General features: G+C 35.7%; 2 protein-coding genes across 3 annotated transcripts; both read left to right on the top strand.

The window, feature by feature from the left end:
- The first annotated feature begins 2788 nt into the window (after nt 1-2788).
- LOC141292007 (5-hydroxytryptamine receptor 3B) lies at nt 2789-12712 on the top strand. Its single transcript, XM_073823985.1, has 9 exons — nt 2789-2812; nt 3265-3420; nt 3622-3666; nt 4981-5090; nt 5195-5364; nt 5575-5732; nt 9034-9244; nt 9357-9566; nt 10961-12712. Exons 1-9 carry the CDS (start codon nt 2789-2791, stop codon nt 11224-11226), a joined length of 1350 nt encoding a protein of 449 aa, XP_073680086.1. The 3' UTR covers nt 11227-12712.
- A 3255-nt stretch (nt 12713-15967) lies between these two features.
- htr3a (5-hydroxytryptamine (serotonin) receptor 3A) lies at nt 15968-27789 on the top strand. Of its 2 annotated transcripts, none has more exons than XM_073824983.1 (9): nt 15968-16034; nt 16373-16536; nt 16632-16676; nt 19210-19319; nt 19749-19918; nt 20199-20359; nt 23421-23631; nt 25488-25718; nt 27496-27789. In XM_073824983.1, exons 1-9 carry the CDS (start codon nt 15968-15970, stop codon nt 27780-27782), a joined length of 1446 nt encoding a protein of 481 aa, XP_073681084.1. In that variant the 3' UTR covers nt 27783-27789. The 2 variants fall into 2 exon arrangements, with proteins under 2 accessions (XP_073681084.1, XP_073681083.1); XM_073824982.1 differs by having other exon boundaries at nt 27493-27789.

Below are 27789 nucleotides of genomic sequence, written 5' to 3'. Positions count from 1 at the left end.
TTTGCGTTCTTAAATCTGGGCAGCGCTTGCTTGTAAAAGAATAGAATAAGCCAAAGAAAAGTAAATTCATGTCTGTACAGTAGACTGCAGGAGAAGAAAGTTCAACACTCTTCAGCAATAAAACATTAAGCACAAATGTTAGTTAATCTAAAGTAATTTTTTTTTTGCTTTTTAGTATGGTTAAATTCATGGTTAATTCAGACCATCGAGGGTCAGCAGCAAATTGGATTAAATACATAAAGGATATTTGTGTTATTTAGGATTTAATTATTGCAGATTTGTGTCATCTGAGTTTGCATTTCTCTGTTTTTTATTCATTTTGAGAAATACTGAATGTTTGTGAGTGAGATGAATTAATGCATGTTCACATTTAGTCTGGAACTACAGTAACATAATGTTTCCATAGCACACACAGCGCCTCTGTACTTACACCCGATTTTGATTTTAACATGGTGTCACACCCTTGGACTGTTTGTCTTGGTTTTCCCCAGTGTTTCCCCCTTTGGACTGTCTGTTTGGTTTCTCCCATGCCCATATTTGGTCTTCCTTCTCGTTTGTCTGATCCCCTCCACCTGTTGTTGCAATTATCTCCCCTTTATAAGTTGGTTTTATTTCCCTGTTTCTTTTGCTGCGTCCCAATTCGCATACTATCCGTCCTAAATAGTATTCGAAAATAGAATTAGTATGTCCCAAATCGTAGTATGTTGAAAAAAGTATTCCAAAGATTCCCGGATGGTCTACTACTTGACTTCAGAATTCGAAGTGCGGATCAATGCACACTCTAACGGCTAATATTGCCCACAACACATTGCGCGGTGAACGAGGATTCGATTAGAACTGCAAACACGCATAAAAAGTGTTAAAAAAACTACAAACATGGAGGATATGCGCGACCAACGGACAGGTAGAGAAAGGGATTTGAGTGATAAATAATCAGTGTGTAACCTGATAAAAAATATATATTTTAAATGTTATCCTCGTTATATTTCATGTGCAGCAACATTATGAACTTTTATAAAGATAGGTTTGGTCATTAACGTTTAAATGCATAATTATGCAAACATGAGCAGAGTTCTTGGCATGAAAGACTCATGAAAGAACGTGCCTCTTCATTTCTCTCTATTACGATAGGAAATTAAATTAAACGAAATGTAGATAATGTTAACTGTGATGATTGACAGGGCAGTTTAAACAGTGACAGGATTCAGGTAACTAAGCAACAGAGCGTCCGTTAAAAAAGCAGTTATGACGAAGTAGTATGTCCCAAAGCTCGCCTACTATTCTGCTACATACTCAAAAGTATGTACTTTTTCTTCACAAAAAGAGTACATACTTTTAGGGCGTAGTATAAGTAGGCGAATTGGGACGCAGCATTTGGCCGGCTACAAACGACAAACGTTACACCTGTGTTCCTTTGTTGTGTGTGTTCTCCTGCGATTCCTGTTTGTTTGTCACTCTGCCCGAAGAGTTATTAAAGACTTTTTATGTACTCTATGTCGTGTTGCCCTTCCCTACACGCTTCGTGACACATGGGAACAGGAGACTTGTCAGTTAATAAATGGGAAAGCAAAGTAACTGGTGTTACATATTTGAAAAAGTAACTCCGATATTTTCTTGTAAATTAAAAAGTAATGCATTACTTTACTAGTTACTTGAAAAAAGTAATCTGATTACATAACTAATGTAACTTTTATTGCTTTACCCCCAACATTGGTAATAAGTAATGTGTAACTATTTCAATTATTTAAATGATTATATATGATTACATTTTGAATACCTTTCTAAATTAATTTTTGTTTTCAACTGTTAATACTTTTCAAACATTTAAAGAAGGCAAGGTTAACCTTACAGTAGTACACAACACTAATTACTGTAAGACTTTCAAAATCCTTCATTACTTGAATTAAGATTATAATAATTTATTTTTAAAGCACAGCCACCACAAAATCAGACTTTAACAGATTTTTTTACCTTGAGATCATTCTGAGGATGAATACAGATTTAAAATCATAACAAGAAATAGTTTAATAGCTATACTGTTTTTTCAAAACAAATCTTTGCATAGCTATACAGGAAACATTTCAGTCAATCAAGTCTGTATGTGTGCGAAAATATTCAGGTGTAACCCCCTTTGTAATCTTTAACATTTTCAAAAGTAACTGTAATTTAATACACATTTTTTTTTCGGTAACTGTAACAGATTATAGTTACATTTATTTTGTAATTAAATTACACTATTATGTTACATGTAGCCGGTTACTCTCCAACATTGCTTATAATAAAAAGTGAGAATCATATTCTTTATAATAAGCTTACTGCAGGCTGACAGAATGTTCTGTAGGCTATGTGGCAAGAATATCTAAGGCAAGAAAGTCTAAACACCTGTTGAAATAAGAAAAACCTGCTGAACTTGCATCATACTACACTATATCACACTGTGCTTTTTACACAGTTCACTTCTTCACACTGTATTCATTATTTGCTTACTGTCAAAGACTGTCAAAGATAAAGAAATTCATTACCACATTTAAACCACATGACAATGATCTTGTTAAAATATGCACCCATTTGTTTTCCTTATCATTTAAACAGCATTGCAAAATCCTGTTCAATAAGTAATAAAGAATAAAATAAGCATTTTAGATGTTTTTACAGATTATTTCATAACTGTGATTATGTATGTTTTATAACACATTATGCTCTACTAGTATACTTTGCCTAGGGTCCATGAATTGAGCAGTCAGAGTACACATCTTTTTCACTAAACCCAGATCTTCTTACCATCATAATGGAAAATCAATTGGCTAGAGTGGTGAGCTAGTTGCCGCTGTGCATTTGTTGCAGTCATGTGCACAACGACCGTTCTGATGCTCCTAAGCATTTCACTGGAATAAAACACACTTTGTGACAGGATACATTTTTGAAAGCTGGGACAAAGGCAGTGAAAACCGACTTGAATCTGTTTGTAGTTTTCTTCTTAATTGTCAGGACTGACAGGATGAATCCTGTCCTTTTGCTATCTTTGTTACTGTCAGGTAAGTCCGGTGCTTCTTCTTGTTTGTACTTTATTAGCTTTACAATCAATCAGTTGCATGAACATTTAATATCCAAAAGACAGAAAAAAACTAAGACTATTTTAAAAATCCACTTTTCAGAGAAATACATATATTGTTAATTTTAAAACAATGCGACTGAATTCGATATACTGCCAAATTGTACTGGTAAAATCTGCACTGATTAACATTTCTTACAGTAATTCCACAGGCTGAGTTAGTCCCAGAAAAACCAAAGAGATCTGCTTTGAACCAACTTACCAGGTTATTGCTTCGCAAATATAACTGTGGAGTCCGGCCTGTCCAGAACTGGACCAAACCAACTACCGTTTACATTGACCTTATAATCCAATCTGTTCTAGATGTGGTAAGTGCATTTTAACCTATTGATAATTGTTTTACTGCAATATTGATCATACAATGAACAATTTCCTCGCCAGGCGTTTTTTGCAATGCATAGGAATGTTAAATGTTAGAAGTTGTTAGCTAAATAAATGTATTACACAGTTATTAAAGAGTGTTTTTTTAATGTCAGTAAAATAAAGCAGTTCTGCACATCTTTTCACAGGATGGACAGATGCAGAAAGTGACCACCAGCATTTGGTATCGCCAAGTTGGTATCAATTAATTTATCTAATTAGTGGTAACATATTTCGTACATAAATAAATACACAGTAGCATTATTGTATATGGCTGATATACTTTATTCAGATTAGTCTGATGCAGATTGTTTATGGTAGCTGTTTTTAAATGTTTTTTTTTTTTTCACTGTAATATCTTGAAATCAAACCTTCTGTCCCTTGCCTTTTACCTGAATATTTACAATACCAGTCAAAAGTTTTTGAACAGTAAGATTTTTAATGTTTTTTTAAAAAGTCTCTTCTGCTCACATTTATTTGATCCGAAGTACAGCAAAAACAGTCAAATTTTGAAATATTTGTAACTGTTTTCTATTTGAATATATTTAAAAACGTAATTTATACTTGTGACTTCAAAACTGAATTTTTAGCATCATTACTCCAGTTACATGATCCTTCAGAAATCATTCTAATATTCGAAATTTGCTTCTTAAAAAACATTTTTTATTATTATTATGTTGAAAACAGCTGAGTAGAATTTTTTCAGGTCTATTTGTTAAATAGAAAGTTCAGAAGAACAGCATTTATCTGAAATAGAAATCTTTTGTAACATTACAAATGTCTTTGTCATCACTTTTGTTTCATTTAAAGCATACTTGATAAGTAAAAGTTTTTTAAAAACTATACTGACTCCAAGCTTTTGAATGGTATAGTGTATAATGTTACAAATGCTTTTTATTTTAGATAAATGCTGATTTTTGGATATTTCTATTCAACAAAGAATCCTAAAAGAAATGTACTCAACTGTTTTAAATATTGATAATAATAATAAATGTTTCTGCAGCAAATAAGCATATTAAAATGATTTCTGAAGGGTCATGTGACACTGAAGTCTGGAGAAATAATGCTAAAATGTAGCTTTGATCACAGGAATAAATTTCATTTTAAAATATATTCAAATAGAAAACATGTTTATGTTTAGGTTATGTTAAATAGTAAAAATATTTCAAAGGCTTTTGCTGTACTTTGGATAAAATAAATGCAGGCTTGGTCAGCAGAAGAGACTTTCAGTATATAAATATATCAGTATATTTTACACATTATATTCATACCTGAGTGCCCACATAAACTGCAAGTCCTACAGGTATTCCTGTAAAAGAAGAATAAAATGAATGAGCAGGTTTCATAAAACACATTTAATTTTATCTTTACGAGACAGGTCCAGCAGAGAAACACATACACAGTAATCTGATTTTGCAATGCATGGAATCTGATATTTGAGAGATCTGAATCTTTCTCATGGGCCCTACTAGAAGGTAACAGTAAACCATATTACTCTAATGTTTCAGATATGGAATGATGAGTTTCTTGTTTGGGATCCTGAAGAGTTTGATGGAATCACTGAAATATCACTGTCCTCGGATGCCATCTGGGTGCCTGATGTCATTATAAGTGAATTGTATGTACATGATAGATATATCTCTCCCAGCTCCTTTTGTGTTCTGGAAATGAATTTTGTCGAGTTAAACTCTCACTGCATCATATGTCTTCCTATCTCTCCAGTGTCGATGTTGGCAAATCCCCAGTCATCCCATATGTTTATGTCAACTGCTCAGGAACAGTAAAAAACTACAAACCCATCCAGGTGGTCTCAGCCTGTCACCTGGAGATTTATGCCTTTCCCTTTGACAAGCAGAACTGCACTCTGACCTTTCGCAGCTGGCTCCACTCAGGTAAATTACTCACTCGTACACAGCGTGTGCTTTGCAAACAAGCTGGCCTCCATATAATGAGAGTTGCTGTGATTACTGAGTGTTTTTGATCGGGCCTGGTTAGGATCTTTTAAAACCTGACATATTTGAAATAAGCTTCTCACAAACCTACCAACATAAACACTTAATTGTACAATAACACAATTAACTGCTGATGTTTTTCTCTTGCAGTGAATGAAGTGGATTTAGCTCTGTGGAGGCCTGCTGAGGAAATCGCCAATGATACGAGAGAGTTCATGAATGACGGTGAATGGGAGCTGCTGTCTGTCCCTTCTCACTACTGGACACTCAATTTAGAGGACAGAGACTACGCACAGATTCAATTTAATGTGAGAATTAATATTGAACTTATTCAATCATTAAAAATCAGTTGGTTTGGCTTTACATTTCAAGTGTGTTTCATAGCAACTTTCATGATATCTTTATGCCTTACAGTCACATTTAGATTAGAAATGGGTGATTATCCCCCGGTTTCACAGACCAGGCTTAAGCCTAGTCCTAGACTAAAATGTAAATGTGAGCTGTTTCAACTAAAATAAAATTGCACTGATTGATCCTTAAATATATTAGTGCCTATGTTTTGTCTCAAGATGCACACCAGTAATGTTTTTATTCTAACCACGTTTATGAAAATTGCTTAAATGTCCTAATTGAACTTTGGCCTAATCTTGGCTTAGTCTAAACCCTGTCTGTGAAACCGGGCCTATATGTTTTACGTTTTGCAAAGACAAGATTTGCTATAAAGTTTATGTACTGTATGCATGCGGATAAAATTAGACATACTTTGCAGACCTTGCAGAATCTGCAAAATGTTAATTATTTTACCAAAATAAGAGGGTTCATACATTTAGTACTGACCTGAAAAAGATATTTCACATAAAAGACCTTTACATATAGTCTACAATATAAAATAATAGTGGAGTTTATAAAAATGACCCCGTTCAAAAGTTTACATACACTTGATTCTTAATACTGTGTTGTTACCTGAATGATCCACAGCTGTTTTTTTTTTAGTTTAGTGATAGTTGTTCATGAGTCTCTTGTTTGGCCTGAACAGTTAAACTACCCGCTGTTCTTTAGAAAAATCCTTCAGGACCCACACATTCTTTGGTTTTTCAGCATTTTTGTGTATTTGAACTCTATCCAACAATGACTGTATGATTTTAATATCCATCTTTTCACACTGAGGGCAACTGAGGGACTCATATGCAACTATTGCAGAAGGTTCAAACGCTCACTGATGCTTCAAAAAGAAACACAATGCATTAAGAGCTGGGGGTGAAAACTTTTGAACAGAATAAAGATGTATACATTTTTCTTATTTTGCCTAAATATCTTTTTTTTTTTTCATTTAGTACTGCTCCTCAGTACCTATAGAAGATGCTTAGATGTTTCCCAGAAGACAAAATAAGTTAAATTTACCCTGATCTTAAAATTCAAAAAGTTTTCACCCCTGGCTCTTAATGCATTGTGTTTCCTTTTGAAGTATAAGTGAGCATTTGAACCATCTGTAATAGTTGCATATGGGTCCCTCAGTTGTCCTCAGAGTGAAAAGATGGATCTTAAAATCATACAGTCATTGTTGGAAAGGGTTCAAATACAAAAAAAAAAAAAAAATGCTAAAAAAAATGCTAAAAAAAATTATGGGACCTAAAGGATTTTTCTGAAGAACACAGACGGTTTAACTGGTCAGGACAAACAAGGGACTCATGAACAACTATCACTAAAAAAAACAACAGCTGTGGATCATTCAGGTAACAACACAGCATTAAGAATCAAGTGTATGTAAACTTGTAAACGGGGTTATTTTTATAGACTCAATGCAACTATTATTTTCTCTTGTGGACTATATGTAAATGTCTTTTATGTGAAATACCCTATTCAGGTCAATAATTAACATTTTGCAAGTTCTGCAAGGTGAATGTAAACTTTTGACCTCAACTGTATATATTCGACTTTATATATACTGTAGACCTGTGCAAAAATATAGTTTACATTTTGTGATGTCAATAGGCTTATAAAACAGGCCAAAGTTCTCTAAACATTTAGTTTGCTTAAAGGGATAGTTCACCCAAAAAAAGAAAATTCTGTAATTAATTACTCACCCTCATGTCGTTCCAAACCTGTAAAACCTTTGTTCATCTTTGGAACACAAATTAAGATATTGTTGATGAAATCTGAGAGCTTGTGACCCTGCATAGACAGCAGCGCAGCTACCACATTAAAGGCCCTGAAAGGTAGTAAGGAAATCGTTAAAATAGTCCATGTGACATCAGTGGTTCAACTGTAATGTCATGAAGCTACGAAGAAGAATACCTTTTTTGAATGCACGTCAAACACTTACACAGAAGAGTTGTTAATTTTGTTTTCTTTGCGCACAAAAAGTAGTTCCATTGCTGTCTATGCAGGGTCAGAAAGTGCTCAGATTTAATCAAAAAACAACTTAATTTGTGTCCTGAAGATGAACGAAGGTCTTACAGTTTGGAACGACATGAGGGTGAGTAATTAACGACAGAATTTTCTTTTTTTTTTGCTGAAATATCACTTTAAAACCCTGTTTCTTTCTGAAAATCGACTGCAAGCTCACATTGAGATCTGTCTCCATCTAATCAACAACTGATGAACAGAACCAAATTCCTGCCCTACAGTTTCTTTTTCAATAGTTTGTCTCTTTTTAAATTTTTTAACAGATTTACGTCACAATAAGAAAGAAAATATCTGTTGCTACTTCCTTCATATTGTGACATATTGTAAATGAAAAATATTTTTAATATATTTTTACTTCTTTATTTATTCACCACTGCCAAATTTGCCTTGCATTTGGAGTCTGGCAGATGTTCGTTTTGGATCGTGAGACATTAGGCACGTAACTGTAGCCCAGACACGCCAGAGTATTGACGTTAGTCTGACATGTGTCACAACTCTTCTCCAACCTTTGCGTGGCTGTTAGTGGAGTCACACTAAAGCTAATAGATGAGGCTTAGCGGCAGACAACACACAGAAAGGATGATGATAATGAGACTGTCTTTCTGGCATTTGATCAATGAGCGTCGTGTTCAGTGGGAGGAATGGGCCAATAGCTCAAAGCTCGTGGGCAATCCACCCTGTTCCACCAAGATGCGCACACCATGGAAACGGCTGTGTACTTTGATTACCTTTGCTCTGCGGCTCATTGCCGAAGCCATTTAGGGATCCATATTTGTGTTTTTACTCATTGGCCAAATGGGTGGGGAACATGTTTAAGTCGGTATGAAATTGCTCTTTGTCGTACTGCGGAAGCTTAAGCAGCCTTAAATAAGGAAAGTGAAATGGATGGTCCTGATCCAGATGAGGGGCAGCGAGAGGAAATAGCTCCGTGGCAGCGAGGTTGATCAGGACGCTCAAGAATCAAGTCTGGGTTCTCAGGGGGAGCTGAGGTGTGGGAAAACAATTTCAGTTCTAGAATGAGAAATTGCACTGATTTAGCAAATCCAGGAAATGGGAAGAAGGCTTAAGCTTGTTATGTAATTCCCCTTTAGACACAGCCATTTCAGACTGCTCCGTGAGCACATTTCTCTGAGGGCAAGTAATGGAATAAATATCACCCAGAGAGAGCGCGTTTAATTCCAGCCTTTCTGTCTCTCTCTGAAGGTGCTGATCCGCAGGCGCCCCCTGCTGTACGTGGTAAGTCTTCTCATCCCGAGCATTTTCTTCATGGTGGTGGATGTCACCAGCTTCTATCTGCCTCCGAACAGTGGCACTCGCATCACTTTCAAGACTAGCATCCTCTTGGGCTTCACTGTAATCAGAGTCAATCTGATGGATGAAATCCCTGCTACCGCTATTAAAACACCCCTCATTGGTATAGTACATCCAGAGCTCTTCCTAATTACTGTTGTCACATATTAACAACATTCTTGACGGACAGCAACATCACCTTACTCTGACAATAATGTCTGCTCTTTTTGCCACAGGGGCCTTCTTCGCTGTCTGCATGGCGCTGCTGGTGCTGAGTTTGGCAATGTCCATTTTCGTAGTGAAGCTTTTGCATTACAGTGAGAAGGAAGTCAAGGAGATGTCTATATCTGCCTGCTTACTAGACAAATACGGCTCAATGGATCAGAGCTTTATTGAAAGTGCTTTCACTTCAATGAAGACACTGGATGATATGGAGCAGTCTGGGGGTAGGAGAGAAAATATTGTCCATTTGTGACCCTGGGTCATTAGGGTCATTTGAGATTTATACGTCATCTGAAAACTAAATAAATAAGCTGGTGTATAGTTTGTTAGGATAGGACAATATTTGGTGTGATACAACTATTTGAAAATCTGGAATCTGAGGATTTTTAAAAAAAATATTGAGAAAATCACCTTTAAATTTGTTCAAATGAAGCTCTTAGCAATGCATATTACTAATCAAAAAATAAGTTTTGATATATTTATGGTAGAAAATTTACAAAATATCTTCATGGGACATGATGTTTACTTAATATCCTAATATCCTTAATATCATTTTGACCCATAGAATGTATTTTTGGCTATTGCTACAAATGTACCTGTGCTACTTAAGGTTTTGTGGTCCAGGGTCACATTTATCATGGTGCCTGTTTAAAATATTTAACATTGATCAATAGTTTATTCATAAAATAACATTAATTAAAGTGGAATTACTTCATAATCACATTAATTATTACATAGCTCTTCAGGAATGATTCTGATTGGTCAGTCACTGGATTCTGCGGTCACTCCATTTATTTCAAAGGAGCCTTTTATTCACTACATCCCTTACTCACCAATGAATCAACTGCAGTGAATGGGTGCCATCAGAATGACAGCCTAAACAGCTGATTTGATGGACTGAGGTTGTATGTATGTATTGTGGATTATGTTTTGTGTGATGTTTTTATCAGCATTTTCAAATCTCATTCTGACGGCACCCATTCACACTGGATCCATCAGTGAGCAAGTAAACTAATGCTAAATTTCTCCAAATTTGTTCCGATGATGAACTTACCTCATATATATCTTTGATGGTCTAAGTTTGAGGTTTAATTTTAAGATTTTTACCCCAAAATTAAAATTCTGTCATTAATTACTCACCCTCATGTCATTCCAAACCCAAATGTTCATATTTTTGATCAAATCAGAGAGCTTTCTCATTCTGCATACATAGCAAGGGAATTCAAGGCCAAGAAATGTAGAAATGTGACATCAGTGGTTCAACCTTAAAGTTGTAAAGCAATGAGAATACTTTTTTGTGTGCAAGGAAAACAAAAATAATGATTTTTATTCAATTCTTGAATGTATTCTTGTAGCTTCATAAAATTGATGTTGAACCACTGATGTCACATGGACTATTTTAACAATGTCCTTATTACCTTTATGGGCCTTGAACTTGGTAGTTGCGTTGCTGTCTACGCAGGGTCAGAAAGCTCTCGGATTTCATCAAAAATCTTAATTTGTGTTCCGAAGATGAAGGTCTTATGGATTTGAAACAACATGAAGGTCAGTAATCAATGACAGAATTTTCATTTTTGATGAACTATCCCTTTAATATTGTGTCCTCTCTCTGATCCAGGCTACGAGTTTGATCTGTCTCCAGAGCCAGACTTGTTCTCCCTGACAGAAGTCTCAAACAATGACTCTCCACTGGAGAAGATCCTGCAGGAGGTGATGTCTCTCAGACTGTACCTACAGGAGGAGGACAATGAGGGCAGTTCACAGTCTTACTGGGTGGAACTGTGCCTGAAAGTGGACAAGCTCCTCTTCTGCGTCTACCTGCTTATTATGTTCATCTATGTCATGACTCTACTGCTGCTCTGGGGTACCTGGAGCTCTGCCTGAAACTCTGTAAAAGGTGGAAGGTAGAAAGTTAACACAAAGTGACAGATTTCAAAAGTATAAAACAATTATATTTCATACCTACAGTTGAGGTCAAAAGTACACCCCCCTTTCGGAATCTGAAAAATGTTCATTGTTTTACCAAAATAAGGGGGATCATACAAAATGCATGTTATTTTTTATTTAGTACTGACCTGAATAAGATATTTCACATAAAAGATGCTTACATGTAGTCCACCAAAATAAGAGTTTAATTTATAAAACTGACCCGTTCAAAAGTTTACATACCCTTGATGCTTAAAGGATAACTATTGCCAAAATGCAACCTGGGCTGTTTTTTTTTTTTTTACTGTAAACGAGACAAACTTATATTTAAAAGCATAATTACGACAAACGAGCCGTATTTGAGATTGACCGTGATTTCATTTTGTAGTCAATGGCCGGTGAATGGGAATACTAGGGGCATAACTTTGAGCACATCAAAATCGATATTTTTACAACACTAAGAAGGCTCAACACTCCATGAAACTTTGTAGTATCGCCTGGGTCTCTACACATGAACTCGAGCATTGAGAACATTGTTTGTGTACACACAGTTTACTAAAAAGAAAGTTTTTGAACAACTCACTTTCACTGTTTGAGTTTCCGCTCGCGGCCGTCTTGCCAGTCAAGAGGTGTCGATCTCTGAATGCGAGAAGAGTAAAGACGGGTAGCTCTTAAAGCATATTTCCATATAAATGCATGGCTAATTCGTTGTTTTGTCGCAAGTGAAAAACAATATTAACCTTCTAGTTGTAAAAAGAGCCTCACATAAGCCTAATATTTCATCCTACGGAGTCCATTCATTCGCATTCGGAGATCGACACTTCTTGACTGGCAAGACGGCCGCTTGGCTTGTTTTTTTTATTTATTGATAGTCATTCATGAGTCTCTTGTTGTCCTGAACAGTTAACCTGCCTGCTGTTCTTCAGAAAAATCCTTTAGGTCCCACAAATTAATAGTTTTTTCATCATTTTTGTGCATTTGAAACACTTTCCAACAATGACTGTATGATTTTGAGATCTCTCTTTTAGACTGAGGACCACTTAGGGACTCATATGCAACTATTACAGAAGTTTCAAACATTCACTGATGCTCCAGAAGGAAAAACCATGCATTAGGAGCATTTTGCTAATTCTAAAGGGGGATGTAACTTTTGACCCCAACTGTACTATTAATTCAGATTTTTTTTCTTCTGTAGATCAACTTCAACAAAAAAATTACCCATTTTGCCTGAAGAGGTGTATATAGGTGGAGTTATTGTAAAACATGGTAAACTAGCTGCGAGCGAGTTGTCTTCATGTTGTATGTGATTGTTCGGCATAGAATTAAAAAAAATGTACATAGGCCTATTTGATTTGTAAACTGTCTTTCTCCTCTGTGCTTTTCACTAATAACACTCAAATGTTTTGTTTTAATTGTAGAACTTGATGCTAAGGGACTGTCTTACTGAAATAAACCCCATTCATAAACATGGAGTTCACTGTTTTTGTCAATAATCTATAAAGGTATGGCAATTGTATCTATTTTTATGGCACATGTTCAAGTGTGGTTTTAAAACAATAATGAACTCATAAACTCAATCTTAAAGGAATAATTCACCCAAAAATGAAAATTCTATCATTAATTACTCACCCCTATGTCGTTCCAAACTCGTAAGACCATTTTTGGAACAAAATTCAGATATTTTTGTTGAAATCCGAGAGCTTTCTGAAAGAAAACCAAAATGATGACTTTATTTATTCTCAATAACGGCAGAGGACAGTGACACAGAAGAGAAGAATTATTGAATAAAGTCAATATTTTTGTTTTTCAGCGCACAAAAAGTACTCTTCGTAAAATTCCGGTTGAACCACTGATGTCACATGGAATATTTTAAAGATATCCCCACTACATTACTGGGTCTGGGAACATTTCAGTTGCATTGCTGTCTATGCAAGGTCAGAAAGCTCTTGGATTTTATTAAAAATATCTTCATTTGTGCTCCGAAGATGAGCAAAGGTCTTACTAGTTTGGAACATTTGGAGTAATTATGACAGAATTTTTTATTTTTGGGTGAATTATCATTTAAGATGATTTGACATTAACTCACATTATATATACACTTAAATCTTTCTATAACTGTTTTTTTTTTTTTTTTTTTTTTTTTACTTTTTGTAAAGAATCTACATGGAATCAACATTAAAATAACATACTGTTGAACAAGCTCAAATAAATAGTGCTTTGCTAAATAATTTGTATTGTTTAGAGATTTTGTTCTGATAAAACAAAATATATAACCCTGGCAAATTCTGACTTCAAGTTATTTTTATTCAACCAGCAAGTTTTTGTTTTTTTTTTGACCGGAAATGACACAGACCCAATGACACAATGACCCAAAAGATAATAAGACGATGTATAAGAAGCATCATTGTGGGAAAAAAAAAATTCTCAGCTTTTATTTACTTTTGAACAAAAAGTGCCATTTACAAAATTATTCATACCCTTTGCAAACTGTCACAGTCTATGGGGAAATCCAAAGTTCTATACCATTCCAAATAGTTCAAGCTGTTCTAAAGCATCCTAATTACCCTGATTCATTGGGAACAGCTGTTTTAACGAACTCAACAGGTGAAAAACAGAAGCTCTCAGCTGTTGGTTTGTGGACAGTCATGGCTAACACAAAGGAGCTCACTGAGGCTCTGTGGCTGCGCATTGTGGCTGCTCACAATTCAGGAAAGTGCTATACGACCATATCTAAATGTTTTTAAGTTCAAGTGGCTACAGTGCAAATTATTATCAAAAAATACAAGATGTTCCGCACTGTGAAAAATCTCAGAGGATGTGGTCAGAAGCCAAAAGTGACAACTGTGCTGGCCAGGAGGATAGTGAGAGAGGTAAAAAATAAGGATCACCACCAAGGCCATCCTGATGAATCTGGGCTCTGCTGGTGGCAACATCTCAAGGCAGACAGTCCAAAGGACACTGCACCACTGGGTTCCACAGACACAGATCAAAGAGGACACCACTTCCCCAGATAAGGCTCACAAAAGCCCGCTTGGCCTTTGCAAATGCTCATCTGGACAAAGAAGACTTCTGGTCTTCTGTTTTATGGTCAGATGAAACAATAATTTAATTGTCTGGCCACAATGATGTAGCCTTCATTTGGTGTAAAAAGGAGAATCCTTCAACCCTAAGAACACCATTCCCACTGTCAAACATGGTGGTGGGAACCTAATGTTTTTTGTTTTGTTTTTTGTTTTCCAGACGGTGGACCAGGGAACCTAATCACAGTAAACGGCACCATGAAAAAGGAGCAATGCTTTCAAAATTCTCAACATCAAAATCAGGCAGTCTGTAGACATGCAAATAGCTGGTCACCAATTATAGGAAGTGTTTAATTGCTGTAATAGCCAAAATAAGGCTTTTCTATTGATTATTGAGAAGTGTATGAATAATTTTGGACATGCCATTTTTGTTAAAATATAAATTAAAGATGAGTAATATTTTTTTCCACAATGATGCCTCTTGTACATCGTCTTCTTATCTTTTGGGAGAAGCCTGTTTCATTTCCGGTCAAAAAAACCCCCAACTTGCTGGTTGAATAAAAGTAACTTTAAGTCAGAATTTGTCAGGGGTATGAATAATTTCGGGCTTGACTGTATGTCCTGAATAAAATAAAAAAAACTAGATAAATTCCTCTTTTAACTAAATTAACTGGTTTTATTAAATTCAAACACAAAACATGATCTAATATGTCTGAATCAATTTTACTACATGTTTACACAAACAAATGTAATTTTAAGGGCCAGATTACAAAGCATTCTTTGAAAAAAATGACACATAACATATCATGAGAATGAACAACCTGCGTTTATACGCCCCTCCCTGTACTGTAACATTATCATATATCAAGCTCCAGTTTCCTTACCGAAAACTAAACCACAATCACCTTCACATCACTATCATTACAGTACATTTTCATTACATCGCTTCTCAGAGCTGCCAGTTCAGTCAGAAAAAAACCCAGCTAATTCAATTCCTCATCAAAATTCTGATAATATTTTCCTGACGCAAATCTAATCACCTGCCTATTGCCGGGCTAATTAAGTCTCATCATGGCTGGGTGAAGTATTAGATCACAGTTTAATGTAGTAGTCTAAGTGCTCATGGAAATTGACTTGAACTTGGTGGTGAAATATGACCCATGAAATGTCAAAGGTAGCTGTTATTCATATGCCGTCCACTCTTGAGGGGAAAAAACACTAGTAATATTAGTCAAGAAAACATTTTATGTTGTCAATCCTGTTGTATTCAGAATATTTCACAAATAAATACACTATTGCCTCCATGCTCCATTTTTAATGTGAGAATGAGGCCTGTTTACAAAATAGTTGTAAATATATAGTTTCTGTACAGAAATAACACTCTATCTGTTAGCTTTTTTAGAGTGCACACTACACAGTGCTTGCCATTCTTATATACCGGTAGTTCATTTTCTCCGTTGTGTCTCTTGGGACGAACTAAAGTGCTTCGGACCTGCCTAAATTGTGGGATGATCATACAGAGGAGGGAGGGTGGACTAAGTGCTGTAATGACACAGTCCGGACGATTATGGAAAGCTCAGAGATAACTAATGGAGCTCAGGGTGCATCACTGGAAGGAAGCAGCCCCAGGCTAGAAGCCTGCAAGAAGAACCCAGAGCAACGCCAAACAGCTCAGCACAATGAAATGTTCAGCACTATGGACAGCTCTCTGCGTTTGCATGTATGGGGCCGTGGTGACTTGCTCAGGTAACTTTTCTTATACTTCATTTTTGACTTTGGTTGTAAGAACTCAGTTTGAGCTTTTAAACAAACAAGTACTGTACTTTGAGATTAAATGACCTCAAGACTCAAGGACTGTCTCAAAATTAAACCAGACAGCATTTTTGGCCATCATAGATGCATCCTGATGCCCCAAAATGCTGTCTTTGTAGACACCTACCTTTGTAGTTTTTGAATATATCAATATATTGCTATTAATTAATTGATATGCATTCACTCCTATCTGATAGCTTAACCTTTTAATGCTGAAGCTTAAGTTGAATGAAGTAAAAGTGATAAGTGGCTATCCTTTTGTCTTGGTGTAGTGAAGAAGCTTGGCAATAACACTGGGCGTTTCGCCAATGCCACTCTGGTTCGACTAAATGAGTTTTTAAGTGCCGGATATAAGAAAGGAGTTCGACCAGTGCGCGACTGGAGGCAGTCAACAACGGTGGCTATTGACCTAATGGTTTATGCGATTCTTAATGTGGTGGGTAGAGGTCTTAAAGGTCTATTAAATATGTAAACTAACTGCCTATAAAGACTTTTTTGCATTTAATATTTTTGTATTTGTGTGCCACTCAGGATGAGAAGAACCAGGTCTTGACAACATATGTGTGGTACAGACAGGTATGTTGGTGGAAAATGTTAGGTTAATTTAATATTAGATAACTGGCGACGTCAAAAGTGACGGTGTTTGACTACAGCGCGAACAGTGATTCGATTCCGGAACAAATGACTCTTACGAATCGAGTCTTTAGTGAACCAAAAACATGCAGTGCGAATGCAGTCCGGTTGACGAATGAATGACTCTTGCGAGTCGGTTCTATTGATTGAATCAAGAACGTACTCCTTTGAGGTGTGTGTGTGTGTGTGTGTGTGTGTGTTTGTGTGTGTGTGTGTGTGTGTGTGTGTTTGTTTTTGTGACATATCAGGACACAAATCTGTGTAATAACATGGGTATGACATAGGTATTACAAGGAGAGGGTGACTTATGAGGACATTGCCCATGTCCCCACTTTTCAAAAGGCTTATAAATCATACAGAATACGTTTTTTTGAGAATGTAAAGTTATGCACAGTCTCCTGTGAGGGCTAGGTTTAGGTGTAGGGAAGGTGTAGGGTGATAGCAAATATCGTTTGTACAGTATAAAAACCATTACGTCTATGGAATGTCCCCACAATTCACAAAAACAAACGTGTGTGTGTGTGTGTGTGTGTGTGTGTGTGTGTGTGTGTGTGTGTGTGTTTTTTTTGGTAAGCAGCAACTTGTAGCGCCAGCTACGAATTTTAGTGTCAAAAACATAAAACGCGGTAAGTGTATAGTCCGAACAAATCAGTCGGTTCTTTTAGTGCTTCAGCAGTGTAGTTTGAATGCCAAACAAATGACTGTTTTCTTCTTACATACATCTCGATGAGTATATACGTCCGAGTCCCGAACAAATGATTCATACAAGCCGGTTCTTTTTTGTGCCTCAGCAATGTACAACAAAACTATAGTTTGAATGCCAAACAAATGACTGTTTTCTTCTTAGTAAATCATAAAAGTTAATAGCAACAATGTCGTTTGATTTCAGAATAAATGACTTTCAACAGCCAGTTTTAGTGTATTAAAAATATACATTGCGATGAGTGTATAGTCCAATTACTCATAGCAGCTAGGTTTTTTGTATGTATCAGCAATGTACTGCAAAAGTTTGAATGCCACACAAATTTCTATTCTATTCGAGGTTCAAACGCTTTAAGGTATTTAAGCACATATGCAAAAAGACATTATGTAGCAAGCAAATGCAAGTTATTTAACATAGAAGTACTGTTTTGTAACATTTATGACTGTTATAGCTCCAGCTGTGGTCCCTTAAAACTTTGCATGCTTGTTTAGAATCACCTGTCGCATGTGCTCAGCAGGTTTCATGAAGTTTTGAGTTTTCCTTTAGGTTTTATAGGATTCTGAGTAAATTTGGACAGGCCCCTTTTCTAAACGAAGGATAAATTTAAACTTTTTTGATAATTATTGGCCTAGAGAGTCCAGAAAATTGTACTGAAGTGGTTTTGTCCAGATTGAGCAAAAAACCTAGGACTAGTTCGTAAAAGTAGTTTTTTGTTTACATATCCTCAATCATTTACTGTAACAATTGATTTGATTGACAGCAGTGGTTCTAGAGGCAAAGGTGTCCGGAATGAGGAGTTTTATCATATAATATGAATATTGTGCCTATGTGCGAAAAACCGCATGACATACGTTTATCGCTCTTGAAAAATGCGATACTATATACTCATATAGCGCCAAAAAGTGGCCAAGCTCCACATTTTTTTCTGTGACCTCAGATTGAGCATGTACATAAGTATTCTGAGTTTGGCAGAAATATCTCATTTCATTCAGAAGTTATAGGCCTTTTACTAAAAGTGGCTGTGCCCCTTTCGAACGATTTGGTGCCCCTTTGCAATGGTAAGTTCAACTGTATTTTGATAATTATTGATATTCGGCTCAGATTGGGCGAAAAACCTAAGACAAGGTTGCAAGTTCGCCAAGCTCCCGATTGAATCTGAGGCGTGCATTTTGTCTGACGTGAGCCAAGGATTCCAATGACATAAGACACTTGAGCCTGACTGACAGAGTTATAAGCATTTTCGTACCTTTGATAGCTGTAGCGCCCCTGTCAGGCCGATTGGGGCTAGACTTGGTCATGTTGTCCGTGGTGTGAGTACTACCATCGCTCCAGGTTTCAAGTCTCTACGACTTACGGTTTGGTTTGCAAATCAGTTTTACTTGGAGATCTTGAACCACTAAAGATTTTCAAGAGCCAGTTTATCAGAAACATACAACTTAATTCCTGAACAAATGACTAATGCGAGCTGGTTCTTTGTGTGTATCAGCGATGTACGGCAAAACTGTTGTAGTTTGAATTCCAAACAAATTACTATTTTCTTCCTAGTGAATCATAAAAGTAAATAGCAAACAGTGTTGTTTGATGTCCAAAGGAATGACTAGAGACAGTTTTAATGAATCGTTAGGCTAAAACACAGTGTGGGTAGTTAAGAAATGTGATTATTCTTTGGATCTCCAAATTAAAACAAGAAACTTGCACTACTTAATTAAGACTAATGAGACTTGATAGCTTTTACAGTGTGTATTTTCTGTGACATTTCTTTTACCTCGAAAGCAATGGATAGATGAGTTCCTTGCGTGGGATCCTGAAGAATTTGATGACGTTAAACAGATTTCCATTCCCACTGCCAACATCTGGGTTCCAGATATTCTTATCAATGAATTGTGAGTAGACTTGACATAATGAGACAACTGAGACGTTAATATTTTGAGCTATTTCAGTCTGCACTTTACAGCAGTAGCCTATCCTTTATAATCTTTATCCACCTTATTCTTAAATAAGTGCAGTAAACGGCAAAACTATTTACACTACAAACGTGTGTTTATAATTAAGATAATACATTAAAATAATACGGTAAGACACACCAATTTGCAATATCAAGCAGCAAAACTAGCTGTTTTGTACATCTAATAGCTGGACTCGGATGAGACCGGAAGTCTCATAAATGGGCCGCGCCAGCTCTTACGGGAAAAATAAGGTGGATAGAAGATTGCACAATTATGAATATTCACCAAATTTGTTGTTGATTTGTTTTATCTTAACTTGTTTTTAGCTGAAGCCTTTTACCTGCTTGCTCTCTCTGTCCTCTGCAGTGTGGATGTAGGAAAGTCTCCTGAGATTCCTTATGTTTACGTAGGCCATACTGGGCTTGTTCGCAACTATAAGCCTATCCAGGTGGTGACCGCCTGCTCACTCAACATTTACAACTTTCCTTATGATGTCCAAAAGTGTAGCCTGACTTTCCAAAGCTGGCTGCACACAAGTAAGTAAACACATTTCAGCAAGCTCGAGATCATTCAGAGTCATCAGCAAAAACATGTACCTCCTACACACAGAATCCAAGCCTAAAAGGATTTTGAGAGATGTGATCTTAAATCATTTATCAAACGGAAGCATGAAAGCTTTTTAAAATACAGACAAGCGTGAAGTAAGGATACCCTGGAAATTTAGCATTGAAGAAATGATTCAAGCACAAGAAAAAGAAACAACTTTATCCTGAAAGCCCCGAATGAACTGACCTTTAACCTTATCTCATCCCGCAGCTAAAGACATCAACATCACACTAATGAGAACCCCCGAGGAAGTAATGAACGACAAGAGTGTGTTCATGAACCAGGGAGAATGGGAGCTGCTTCACGTCCTCTCCACATACAAAGAGTTCAGCGTAGATAATGATGATTACTATGCCGAAATGAAGTTCCATGTGAGTAACGTAATAATGCCAAATTAAGCCATGGCACACATTAGCATTTGCAACTGAAAAATGTCAGGGATACACATAAGAGCTTTTTGCAGTCAGGACAGACAGAAGTCTTACAGACTATATTAAACATAATTGCATTAGCCTTGTATTATTGTTTAGAGGAGTGTTGTGTAATAGGTGAGCAATAACCCCAACAATTTAACCAATTAAAAATAAGCTACAGATCAATGTGCATTAGCAGAGCAATATTACAGCAACCTTTGCAGTTACAGAACAACACGTGTTCCAACACTTCTTGGTCTTAAAATACATTAATAATTTGCTGACAGGAAGCACTTTTATAATGTTACAAAAGATTTCTATTTCAAATATTGGAGCTTTCTTTTCATCAGTTTCCACAAAAAAAGTAACTGATAATTATTAAAATGATTTCTAAAGGATCATGTGACACTGAAGACTAGATTAAAGACTGCTGGAAATTCAGCCTTGTCATCACACATATTTTAAATTTCATAATATTAATGTGTTTTTTTTTTTTTGATTAAAAATGCAGCCTTGAGCTTAAAAGACATTCAAAAAATGTTTGATGCCAAACTTAAAAGAGTGTTTTCACGACCCGTCATCGTCAAGCGGCCATATTGACGGCACTGAATGTAAACAATGCACTGAACCGAACAAAACTCTGATTTTTCTGATTCAAAACTGATTATTGCGGCTGAAAATGGCTAATTATTGTCAATCGGTCGGACCAGGAAAAAACATTCTGAGTAAGGTTGCCAGGTTGCCACTCAAAAGTAGGCCAAAACTAGCCAAATCGGAGATCCCCGGTAAAAACTGCATTCCGGGGGATGAAATAATTTTAATAATAAATATTGTTCTATTGGGGTTGCTTCAACCCACGGACATAAAAAACAACCTGCGGCAACTGTGTTAAAGTAGCAGTAAAATCGCAGACTTGGCAACACTGCTTTGGAGTACTATAGACTGCCAAAAGTTATAACAAATCAAGAAAAAGAGTGCAAAAAACTGTCTGAGGAACAAAAGGGCGTTTGTGGTTGGCCAAACTGAACTTGGATTTCCAGGGCAAGAATCTTGCAAACATTCATATTTGTTCTTATCATTTCTGGTCAGGTAGGTCTAATATTAGGCTAATATGTTAATTAATACTGCTTGTATGTGTCTTTACCACCTATTAACCCTATATGATTTAGCTACCACACATTTTTAAAGTTTTTTAATCATCATATTAAAATGATTTCCGAAGGATCATGACACTGAGGACTGGAGTAACTGCGGAAAATACAGCTTTGTCATCACAAGAATAAATTACATTTGAAATATATTAACAAAATCTTTACCAATTTGACCATATTACTCTTTTGACTATTTTTGTTTAAATAAATGCAGCCTTGTTGACTGTAGCTGCGTTTCTATTACAGATTTGCGCAACACTAGGCATGTTTCCATTACAGATTTGCGCAAAACTCTGGCGATATTTTATAAATGTCGATTAAAATGTATTGAGAAATGACGGCATTTCTATTAACCATTGTTATGCGACTAAACATATTTTTTCCTCTCGCGATAAGTCATGGCAATGGATTTCTGTGAGATTTTGGGTATATTTAATCGAATGTGACCTGTTAATGCAAAAAAAAAAAAAAAAAAAAAAAAAATTCCATTGCTGTTTTGAATTGCCCAAAAAAAACACCTCATGAAAGCATACATTTTTTTTTGCGATATATGGGAGTTTTTGCGCAATTGACACGTTTCCATTAGGCGTATTTTCAATTCACAATTTAATTTTGTGCAATCTAAGGGGTAATGTACGGAGCCCCTAAGGGGACGTGGAGCAAAAATTAAATAAAGTTTAGTTTCGCGTGCTCACGTGAAACTATCGCGTGCGCACGTGAAACTTTCTCTATAGTTTCGCGTGAGCACGTGAAACTATCGCGTGCGCACGTAAAAGTTTCACGTGAGCACATGAAACGAAACTTTAAAAAAAATTCTGTACATGAAGGTTTTCGCGTGAGCACATGAAAGTTTCAAGTGAGCACATGAAACTAAACTTTAGATTTTTTTTACTCTGACGTCCCCTTAGGGGCTCCGTAGTAATGCAAATGCTACTTTGGAGCTATTTTATTAAAAAGTATTGCGAAATGACGGCTTTCCATTAACTGATGTTATGTGTATAAAACATATTTTTTTCCTCTTGCGATAAGTCATGGCAACAGATTTTTGGCTATATATCGAATATGTGACCTGTAAATGCGAACAAACGGTTTCCATTAGGCCTATTTTCAATTCGCAATTTAAAGAGTCATGGAAATGCAGCTAGAGATATCTTTCAAAAACATTTTAAAAAATTTACCAACCCCAAACATTTGAAAAGTAATGTATAAAAGAAAAATGCCTTTGATTCTTTGGTTGCAAAGAATGACGCTGAGCACTGCTCAGATCTGACACATTCTGTGTTTCTGCCCAGCAATAGTATGTTTTCCTTTAGAAAGAGAACAAATGAGAGGAAACATCGGATGTATGCATATGTTATGTCTTTGTGTTCGAGTGTAGTACTATAGACTGCCAAAAGTTATAACAAATCAAAGAGAAGAGTGAAAAAAAATTGAAGAACAAAAGGCGTTGTGGTTGGCCAAACTGAACCAGGATTTCCAGGTCAAGAATCTTGACAACATTGTGTTTGTTCTTATCATTTCTAGTCAGGCTAATATCTTCATTATTACTTCTCATATGTATCTTTACCACCTATTAACTTTAGTTTGTCAAAATATTGCACAATTCCCTGCTTACTAAGTCCTTCTCTATATAATTTAGCAGCTTCCACATGTTTTTCCATGTGTATAAATTAGCAGAACAAAGCATTCTGTCGTACATTAACCGTGCAATCCATACTGTTGTTTACATCCGAGTATCACTAATATAGCCACGCATCCAGGTAACTGACCAAATCTGATTTTTTGGGGATTTTTATTGAAACCTATTGAAGTATGAAAGATAAACATTTATTACAAGAACGCAAGACATCTCTCTGTTTTACCGTCAGGTTGTGATTCGACGCAGACCTCTGTTCTACACAGTCAACCTCCTGTTGCCCAGTGTATTCCTGATGGTGATGGACATCGTTGGATTCTACCTGCCTCCAGACAGCGGAGAGAGAGTATCCTTCAAGATCACCCTGCTCTTGGGCTATTCTGTCTTTCTCATCATCGTCTCTGACACTCTGCCAGCGACTGCCATAGGGACACCTCTCATTGGTAATGAGGTCTTTCTGATTCATAGAACATGACCTGATATATTTCACAAAATCACTCAATCATTTATTGATCAAGGAAGCTTATTATTGTGTGAGAGGCGATGTGTAATTTAGTCTACTGCATCTAGACATTATTAAATGTCCTTTAGATGAAAAGGTTTTTGTTATTTGTAGCCAGTACAGTTTCGTCTCAGCTGGCTGGCTGCACTTCTGATGCTCCTGCACAGTCAGAAAAAGTCAGAAGGCAAAAAAACAAGACATTTCAACTGAAGTCAATCCACATGTCCATTGATTTTCAATATGGAACCACAGCTGTGAGGAAGCTTGTGCGGAAATACACTGCGCTGATTAATTTGAGAGATAAGGAGAGCAGCCTAGATCACTACAGAGGTTTCAAGTTCAAATGCGATTGCAAAACTAATGCTTCTAAGCACACTTAAGACTACAGAGGGCATGGGTAACTTAGCAATATTATCATGCGGAAACAGTAATATATATTGAAACATTTACAACAGAGAAACATTGTAAAAATAAATTAGAATTATACACTATTTCTAAGTCACTAATCAAATAAGCAAATTTGTGACATTGATTACGTTACTATGTATAGATAAGCATTTTTTTTAGCATTTCATTTATTATTAATTAATTATATTATCTATATTGTATGTATACAAAAGGTTGGAATCAGTAAGATCTTTACGTTTTTTTTAAAGAAGTATTTTCTACTCATTCAGACTGTATTTATTTGATTAAATATTCAGACAAAAACAGTAATATTGTGAAATAACATTGCAATTTAAAATAGTGTTTTTCTATTGTAATATACTTTAAAATATAATTTATTCCTGTGATGAAAAGCTGACATTTCAGCATCATTACTCCAGTTTTAAGTGTCACGTGGTTCTTCAGAAATGATTCTGATATGCTGATTTATTATCAATGTTGGAAACTGTTTTTTTTTAGAACCTTTTTTTCAGGAATCTTTGATGAACAGAACATTAAAAATAACAGCATTTATTTCAAATAGAAATCTTTTGTAACAATATACACTACCTTTCAAAGTTTGGGGTCAGTAATTTTTTTCTTTCTTTCTTTGTTTGAAAGAAATTAATACATTTATTCAGCAAGGATGTGTTGAGATAATCAAAAATATTAGAAAAGTACTTATATTGTTAGGAGTTCCTATTTTAAATAAATGCTGTTCGTTTGAAGTTTTTATTCATCAAAGAATTCTGAAAAAAGATTGACAGGTTAAAAACAACTGTTTCCAACATTAATATTAAATCAGCATTTTAGAATGATTTCTGAAAGATCATGTCACACTGAAGACTGGAGTAATGGCTGATAAAAAATTCAGCTTTGCATCACATGAATAAATTATATTTTAAAGTATATTCATCTAAAAAACTCTTATTTTAAATTGCAATAATATTTCATAATATTACTTTTTTTCTGTATTTTGATCAAATAAATGGAGGTTTGATAAGCACGAGACTTCATTTGAAATGTCTATTCATAAAATCCTGTTTCTGAAATGTTTCCTGAGCAGCAAATCAGCATATTAGAATGATTTCTGAAGGACCATGACACTGAGGACTGGAGTAATGGATAAATTAATAAATTACATTTTAAATATAATTAAAAAAAAAAATTGCAAAATATTTTACCATATTACTGTTTTGGCTAAATTTTTCCAACCCTAAACTTATGAAAAGTAATGATGACGGTGAGCACTGCACAGATCTGATACATTCTGTGTTTCTGCCCAGTAATAGTATGTTTTCCTCAGAAAGAGTAAAAATGAGAGGAAAATTTGGATGTAAACTGATGTTATGTCTGTGTGTTTGAGTGTAGGTGTGTACTTTGTGGTATGCATGGCACTGCTGGTCATCAGTCTGACCGAGTCTGTTTTGATCGTGAGGCTGGTGCACAAGCAGGATCTGCAGTCTCGTGTGCCCCAGTGGGTCAAACACCTGGTGCTGGAGAAGGCCACGGTGCTGCTCTGCATTCGCAACAAGAAGGTCTGCTCCATCCTCTCGCAGGGATCTGACCTGCCGCTCTACAAAGAAAACAACATGAACACAGGTAACTGACCCTTCGCTAAGCCCCGCCTTAAACGTTACTGACCAATCCTACCTTAGCAGCTGTTGCCATCCACTACATTAGTTGATTAAACAATAATAATTAGATCAAATGTAAAATAAAATAAATAAATATGGCTCCACAATTAATCAAAATAAAACTGAAATCCTGCTGAAACCCTAGTGCAATTATCAAATTAAATTAAAGGCAGTGATTTAATTAAGCATGTACTCTGCTGCTTGTTTCAAAGTTACATACAAACAGCTTTGTTTTGGGAACGCAATGTGTGCTGGTTTCACTTCCACCTTGACATAATTTCTGTAGATGCACTACCAGTCAAAAATTTTTGAACAGCTTTTGATTGTTTTTGATAATATATGAATTAATATATGAGTAATATATTAATATATTAAGATAATATATACATTTTTGATAATACATTATCAATAAAATACAAAAACTCCAAAAAAAGATGTTTAATGTTTTTTAAAGACGTCTCTTCTGCTCACCAAGCTTGCATTTATTTGTACCAAAGTACAGCAAAAACAGTACACTTTTGAAATAGTTTTTATTTAAAATAGTTTTCTATTTGAAAATATTTTAAAATGTAATTTATTTCTGTGATCAAAGCTAGATTTTCAGCATCAGTACTCCAGTCTTTTTTATTATTATTTTTATTAATATTTAAAACAGTTGAGTACATTTTTTCAGGATTCTTTGATGAATAGAAAGATCCAAAGATCAGCATTTGTCCGAAATGAAAAGCTTTTGTAACATTATACACGATACCATTCAAAAGTTTGAGTCAGTATATATATTTTAGAAATGAATACTTTTATTTAGCAAGAATGCTTTAAATCAAAAGTGATGATTAAGACATCTATAATGTTACAAAAGATTTCTATTTCAGATAAATGCTGCTCTTCTGAACTTTCTATTCATCAAAGAAACCTGAAAACATAAGATTTAATAATAAAATCAGAATATTAGAATGATTTCTGAAGGATTGTGTGACTGGAGTAATAATGCTACAAATTCAGCTTTGAACTCAGGAATAAATTACATTTTAAAATATATTCAAATAGAAAACAGTTATTTTAAATAGTACAAATATTTCACAATTTTACTGTTTTCACTGTACTTTGGATCTTACTGTTTAAATATTTTTGACTGGTAGTGTAGAAGTTTACAGCAATTCACCAGCATTCCTCCAAAAAAGCCTGAGGATTTAAAATTTTTATGAAAATAAATATTATTATTGCAATTTGCAGTGTCAAATAAAACATTCTAATGATCAAATATTCTTTTTTTGTTTTACAAGATAATTATTTTTTTATTAGAATGGCGCTTTTGTGAGTGTGTGTATGACAGCAGAATCTGGAGATTCCGGTTTACAAAGTTTTAAATATAGATATTTTTCTTACACAAACACATCGATTTGCTTCAGAAGGCCTTTATTAACCTTCTGGAGCCATGTGGAGCAATTTTTATGATGGATGGATGCACTTTATTGGGCTTTAAAAACTCAACACCCATTCACTGCCATTATAAAACTTGGAAGATTTTTAATATACCATTTAAAACAATATAACATTATTTGTCTGAAAGAAGAAAGTCATATACTCCTAGGATGGCTTGAGGGTGAATAAATCATGGGGTAATTTTCATTTTCGGGTGAATGATCCCTTTAAATTATCTTCACTGAAATGATTCCACAAGTATCCATCCCTACAGGATGATCTGTTAAAGCTCTGAAATTCACCTGTGATTCTTTAAGCAGTCCACTGCAACCATCACAGCTGTGAGGGATCCAGAGACTCTGGGAGAAACCTGGGTTTGGGGCTGTCCACGCGGGACAACGGCTCTCCCATCATGGATGGCATCCTGCGTGAGATCACCACCATCCGCCAGTTCCTGGAGAAGAAGGACGAGAGCAGGGAGATCGCTAAGGAGTGGCTGCAGGTGGGGTACGTGCTGGACGTGCTGCTGTTCCGCGTCTACCTGCTCACCGTGTTGGCCTACAGCATCACTTTAGGCACACTGTGGTCCGTCTGGCAGAACGTCTGACCGCCGA

Source organism: Garra rufa, chromosome 19, assembly GCF_049309525.1.
Source record: "Garra rufa chromosome 19, GarRuf1.0, whole genome shotgun sequence".
NCBI classification, from domain to species: domain Eukaryota; kingdom Metazoa; phylum Chordata; class Actinopteri; order Cypriniformes; family Cyprinidae; genus Garra; species Garra rufa.
The sequence above is the reverse complement of the archived record's forward strand: the minus strand, read 5'-3'. Positions and strand labels throughout refer to the sequence as shown.